This window comes from Montipora foliosa, chromosome 13, assembly GCF_036669935.1.
Source record: "Montipora foliosa isolate CH-2021 chromosome 13, ASM3666993v2, whole genome shotgun sequence".
Classification (NCBI taxonomy): domain Eukaryota; kingdom Metazoa; phylum Cnidaria; class Anthozoa; order Scleractinia; family Acroporidae; genus Montipora; species Montipora foliosa.
Window position 1 is genome coordinate 31,855,457 of NC_090881.1, and position 6,815 is coordinate 31,862,271.

Below are 6,815 nucleotides of genomic sequence, written 5' to 3' on the forward strand. Positions count from 1 at the left end.
CAATGTAATAGCCAATCAGGAATGCCCATTTTGGGAAATAAACCAATCATATTGCGAGAAAGTTATAGACCACGCTTGCTTTTTCTTCGTGTTATGATTTTGGTCACGTTCTGAAATAAAAACTTTCTTTGGCGTTGAATATTGTGGTAAAAAACGGCTGCGCCTAATGAGTCCACAACATTTTGACCACTTTGATGACGAATTGGTCCCACAAGATCAAAGATAATTTTTCGGTGTTTTATCCCATATAATAAATTCTTTATTGACCAAGCTTAATCAGTCGAGATGGCTGGATATAGGCCTCTTTCTTTTTTTGCTTGTTTATGGACCTCGACTTCGTCTCAGTCCATGAACACGCAAAAAAAGAACTTGGCCAATATTCAGCCACCTTGACCTTGTGCTTGGACAATAACCAAGTCAAACTGGTACTACTGTACAAATATCATGGAATATTTGTACTCATTTCATGCGTTTTCTGTACAATAACTAATACAGATGGGTACTAAATATTTATTACTGAAGCAAACACAAAATAATTTTAAGACTCCCAACCGTCAGTAAGCTGACCAGCTGGCTATTTTTAAAGTGTAACACAATGAGAAGTGGAATGAAGCCCACCCAGAACAACTTCATGTAGGGGTCAGATGGAGTCATGCACCCAGAAATTCAAATATAGACAAAGTACCAGGAAGATCATGTGTGGAGACAAAATCACTGAAGTGTTAGGCTGGATGTATAATACTGTTTCCAAGAGGACAACAGCTTGATAGCATAATTATGCGTAATAGGGTAGAAAAGTTCAGCATTGCAAAAAATGTTAAGTTTTTTTGGGGGAAGATAAAATCTGACAAGGTTATTCTTCACTACATGTAAGTTCTTTTTTGTTTCAGCTCTGCTGGGAAAGGAGCAGTTTATAGCATTTTATATAACAGGAGGTAAAATGTTAATTATTTGATTTTCAAATCATTATGTTGTAAGGATGGTTCTAAGGAAAAGATGAGCACATCAAAACTTAGTTTGTTATTCAATTGTGTGATTTTTATCCTAGGTGTATTTGCTTCCTTTGCTAGTACAGCATACAGAGTGGCAATGTCCAATTTCTTGGGTGTGTCTCTAGGCGCGGTAGGTAAAATTTCATTGTATTGTAGAAATTGGTTTGCCTGTAGATGTATTTTCAGTGGTGTGTAAATTGCTCATAACCCATTTGTTGCCTACTGGATGTTCCATGAAGCAAAGGGCATCTGTAAAACCTTTTGCAAGTTTAGGAAAGTTTGTTGTATAAAATTATTATCATTAAATCCTAACTTTTTGTGACACACATTTTCTCCTGATCAGAATGACTGGAGGGATCAACTTTGTCAAATTTCTTTTGACTGTTTGTCAGATGTAACATGTTCTCTAATATTATTAATCAATGTCGAGGTTTCTTGAACTGAGCAAAAACTGAATAGCGTGGCAAAATGGTGGCAAATTAGAATTTGTTATCAAGAATTTACAATTCTGTGTGAAAAGAGAGCAAGGAAATAAAAAAATGCTGGCATAGTGGTCATTTTCCACACCTTCAACCTTTGCTATCTCATGTGGGATGTCAACCTAACTCAAGTTTTTTCTCCAGTAACTCCAGTTTTCATTGCGTCTCATACCCTCATCATCAATTTCGGTGACTGCTGACCGGTTGGCTCAGTTGGTAGAGCATCGGGCTACTACTGTTTGGGAGGTCGCAGAATCAAAAACTCTGATTTGGACAAACGCTAGCCAACTAGCTAAGTGCACTTCCACTATAAACAAAGCTTCATTTACATTTACAAGAAAGGTTGCTTAGAGGGGTCATATAGAGCATTAAATGGCCAAGGACAAGTGCCCTAGTAATTCTTTGATTGCACTCACGTGCTAAGAAGGCCATGTTTGTGCCAAAACAATGGACAAAATTAGCTTACGTTTTGCATAATAATAGAGTCAAATCCCAAAAGACTTTTTCGCTATTGTTCTTCCCACCAAGATGGCCAACATGACATCAGGTGCAATCAAAGAATTTGAAGGGCAGCGGTTTCAATAACTTCTGAAATAGCCGTCCATGATAGCCCATTGAAGGCGGCAGTTTGACAAGTTTATGACAGCATTTTTAGTGAAAATCAAGGCAAACTAGCCGGCGGTGTGAGGCAAAGCAGGCAGCGGTATACCGCCGGTAACTGGCTTCTATTGAAACCCCTGCAAGGGTACTGCTCATTGACAGATCCAATCAAATCAACTGTTGGTTTGTCATGAGAGGGGAAACTGGAGTACTCGGAGGAAATCCTTTGGATCAGAGAAGAGAACTTGAAAACTCGAATCAGATAATAATTATTGTGATCTTGTACGGGAAAATGTACGTTGACGCTTATGCGTTAAACCGGTAAAAACCAACAGTGGGTTAACGGACGATTAACGGCCTACAAAGCTTGTCAACCGATTCCTACAAGGTGATAACGGCTAGTCAGTTGTACCTAACGGTTTGGAAAAGAGCTTTAACGGTTGAAGAACCTTTTCTAACGGGCAGCCTTAGCTGTTAAATAGTTATGAGAAAATCTAACGGATGCTGTGAAGGCATGAGAAAGGCAGCCTAACGGCTGACTTAAAGTGTTAACAGCCGAGTTAGTTATTGAATGAAACAGATAGCAAAGCAAGTAGTTAGAGACAATCTCTTACCTTAATTAAACGAAATTCAGCAAAACAAAACGAGTGAGGCAACGGAATCGAAGAATTATGCCGATTCTGGGAATCAATTGACAGGTGCTCTCACTAGAGTGCCAACACTGCTCTCCTAGGAGGACAGGGTTGGTGTGCAATGGATAATGGCTTAATTCACCATATGCACTCACTACGTAATCTTAAAAGTATCATTTGGCTTTTAAGGAGCAATACATTTGAATGCTTCTCCCTGTCTTTTTTTGTCGTAGTCAGGTGCTCTTCTGTCTGTCCTCGCACTTGTGTGTATTCATCACCCAGATGCAAGACTTTCTCTTGTCTTTTTACCCTTTTTCACCTTCTCAGCTAGCACGGTAGGTAACTTGTTAAATGCAGCATTTTCCAAGTTATTTTATATTTTCTTGGAGAGGAAGTCTTATCGTCCGCTTTCAATGATGCAAAAAATTCTATTAATAGAATTAATATTAATAAGAGGTGACTAGATTCGAGATATTTCCCCAGGAAGCTCCATTTACCCGGATCTGGTTTTCAGGGAGGCCCTTCGTCCAGATCGAAGAGACCTTTTTAGCTTGAACTTTTCGTTGTCCCATTTCAGTTTCTTTCAATTATTGTCTTATGCATGTGCATATGTAGGCATCACCTGTGAAAAAAACAAATGAAAATTCCCTTGAGAACACCACGTGGCCTGAAATGGGAAAACTAAAGGTACAAGTCTATTGGAATAAGCCATTACCGATTTCATGTCTGCCTCCTCTTCAAAGTGAGTCAAAGTGCGGAATTTTCTTATGAAAATTAGTTTTCATTCATATGTAAAGTAGAACTAAATTGCCATCACAAAAACTTCGCACTTAGACTCGTTTTGAAGGGGAGGCAGACATGAACGGAAATGGCCTATTTAGAGATACTGGGCCCAGTTGTTCGAAAGGCGACTAACTTAATCCAGGATTAGCGTAAGCCTTTGTTTCACGTTTTCAACTGTTTGGTGAAAGTTTCTTTTGCTTATTTTTGCTTTTCAAGGGCGACTTCTTCTAATGTAAAGTTTTGTTGAATATCAGCGCTGAACAGCATTTGAGAGACGAGAAATAAACTCTTTGGTTAATTTTTAATCTGGGATTAGCGTTAATCGGCTTTTGAACAACCGGGCCCTGGTTTTTGAGGAGATGGGAAAACCAGAGAAAAACCTCCCGTCCCGAAGTAGAGGAAAGAACCAATAACAAACTTACCCCACATATGGTTTCGAGCCCGGAAACCGAACCTGGGGCCCGTTTCTCGAAAGTCCCGAAAATGTTTCGTGCCCGAAAAGCCTTTTTGTGAAACTGCCAACCGCTTGTTTTTGAAAGCCGATCTTTCGACATGTTTTCAAAGTAACAAAAAGAAAAATGACTGTGAAGTTTGACGACTTAAATCCTCTCCGTTTTTGAGATACAAAGAGAATTGTGACACCCGAAAGTGGCCCGTAAAGTTTCGGGACTTTCGAGAAACGGGCTCCTAGGCCGCATTGGTGGGAGGCAGGTGCTATCACCACTGCACCATCCCTACTCTCCTCTTCGGTTCTTGTGTGAGTTCTTGCCGTAGAACTCGTTTGACTTTTTTAAAACCTTTTTTTCCCATTTCTGTTTTAGACTTTAAATAACACGTTCTATGGTATTGTTTTTCTCCGCCAGAAGCTGCTGATGATATTCTTCCGTTTTTTTTTCTTTTTCTTCAGGGCCTTTTATCAATAGTTGGCCTTGATTTGGCTGGCTTAATTATGCGCTGGCAATTTTTCGACCACGCTGCTCATCTAGGAGGGGTTTTGTTTGGCGCGTAAGTATATGATAGCAAACAAGGATAATTTATATGATGAAACAATATCCATGCCTCCACTTCCGTTTTTCCAATAGGTGGTTTTCACGTAACGTCATCGCCGCCATGTTGGTGAATGAAAACAAACAATGTCTCATTAGCTCCTTTTGCATTGTTCGTCGACCAGCAATTTTACATTACATCATTGTTATATTTGTCTCTAGAGATTGGTTGCAAACCACTTATTTTGAGTGAAGCGGCCCACATGTCATCTTGAATAATTGTCCAAAGCGGAAAATACCATATTACTCTTTGTTTGTACGCCCAATTATTATATGGCTCTGTCTCACGAGGACTGGGAACTACAAAATTCACGAATTTGATTGGCTAAAATCGATATTGACCGCGGTCTAGATTTTCCCATCTAGACCGGCATCTAGACCGGTAATGTTTTGCGGTGAAAAGATGCAAACTAAAATGCAAAAATATTGAGTATTTTCTTCTACCAATATTTGTTTATGGAAGTGCCAAACAGCATGATGACAAAAGAGAGGATGACGAGCAAACTTTGACAGAATTAAGTTCAGCTCATCGCCACTCATCGCCGTTCGCAAGCAAAATGTCATTTAGTACAAAACAGTTACATTAAACGAATTAAATTGTTCTTGTTTGCCATATAATAAACATCTTATTAACCGAGCTTAGTCAGTCTGTATGGGAGAATCTTGACCTCAGTCGTGTGTGCAGACCTCACTGCGTTCGGTCTGTACTCACGACCTCGGTCAAGATTCTCCCATATAGACCTCCTGCTCGGTTAATAAGAGCTAAATAATGAATGAGCATTGTTTTTGTTTCTCTTGGGACTATTGTAAGTTACTGGAAACAAATCCCGTTTTCTCCGGAAATTTTGCCTTTGGCAAGACCAAAATAGGCGTACCATTTACATTCCAACCGAAATTTCCGGTTTTATGTGGTAAATGGTAAACAACCACAGATAACAATGCTGTAATGTAAAATTGTTGGTGGACGAACAAAAGGAGACATCGTTTCTTTTCGTCCACCAACATGGTGGCGTAACGTGAGAACCACTTATCCACCTGATAAATCACTATCCATTGGATAGCGCAATTGGTTTTACTATGACTTATTCACTGCATAGTGATTTATCTTGCCAATAGCGCTATTTATCGTTCGAACAACTGGGGCCTGAAATGTCTAGGTTCATTTTTCTTCCACCATTCCCCACCTTCTTGGTTTTAACCTAACGTACATCTACAAAGAAACACAGCTTGCTTCAATATAATTACCCCATTTTTTTATCACAGGTGGTACCTGAAATTTGGTCATCTTTATCTGTGGGACAAGCGATGGTGGCTTGTTAATCAGTGGCATAAACTACGAACTGGATCGAAGAAAACATGATGGCTTAAAGTGACCTTTAAAGAGCTAGGTGAACGATAGAACTCCCGGCCTAGTTTCGTTATTGATGTTAATGTAGGCTGTAGTACACAGCGCCCGTTTTTTTCAGAACTGCGACTGAAAGGTCTCAGTTAAATTGATATTGCTATCGAGGAGCGCTTACCATTTGAATGGAATTTTCGGTAATTCCGGAGAGAATTCAAATGGAACTGTTCATTTCGGTGGCTTGTATTCGGAAAAAAGGTAATACCTTTCGAGGTATTCCCTTTTTCTAACTTTGACCGGAATGCCCAGAAATTTCTGTACCATTTGTCCACAATTACAAGCGCCAGAGAGAATAGACCGTGTCGTTTGTTTTTCAACCGTAACAACCCGTTTTTCTGGCAAATGATGCAGCAGCACATTCCCATTTTCTTTTTCTAAGTACAGAACATCCAGTACCAGTTGTCGAAACATTCTCATTCAAATGGTAAGCGCTCTAGGTAACCTACAGCTTTGAAATGTTTCTAGTAGCCTGCGTTTCTTTCCGGATTGGTACATATCGTATAGCGGACACCTCTCACTAACCAAGTTCGAGGTCCGTATTGCAAATTTAACAAATTGATTTCAGTTTTTCATGCGTCTGTCCTGTTATTGATCATGAATCCACGAGGCGATAGCCGAGTGTATCCGCAGACTACTTTGACAATGTTATGACGAAATTCATGATCAATTACAGGACAGACGCATGAAAAACTGACGTCAGTTTGTTTTTTACAATAACAAAAAGGCAGAGGGGTCAAAATTAAGTCAAAACACAAGAAGAAAGCGAGACAAAAATGCGAGAAAGTTCAATCTGACGCTGGGAATATCGCGTCATTATCGCATAAATTAGAAAGTTATGTGTATGCCCGCTTATTGACAATAAAAATTAGCCAATAAGCGCG

At 39.6% G+C, this 6,815-nt stretch overlaps 1 protein-coding gene across 2 annotated transcripts in view; it reads left to right on the top strand.

The window, feature by feature from the left end:
- The window catches only part of LOC137983880 (presenilin-associated rhomboid-like protein, mitochondrial), a 13,254-nt gene extending 6,443 nt beyond the window's left edge, over window positions 1-6,811 (top strand). The window contains exons 6-10 of one of the 2 annotated variants that reach the window (XR_011119048.1): window positions 891-935; window positions 1,049-1,122; window positions 2,941-3,038; window positions 4,394-4,491; window positions 5,796-6,811. Coding sequence is in view for 1 of the 2 variants with exons in the window: in XM_068831032.1 (XP_068687133.1) it covers window positions 891-935; window positions 1,049-1,122; window positions 2,937-3,038; window positions 4,394-4,491; window positions 5,796-5,892 (416 nt within the window). In the remaining variant the exon portion in view is untranslated. Of the gene's footprint in view, window positions 1-890; window positions 936-1,048; window positions 1,123-2,936; window positions 3,039-4,393; window positions 4,492-5,795 lie in introns of both variants that reach the window. The other variant, XM_068831032.1, reaches the window with a different exon arrangement.
- Window positions 6,812-6,815: the final 4 nt, after the last annotated feature.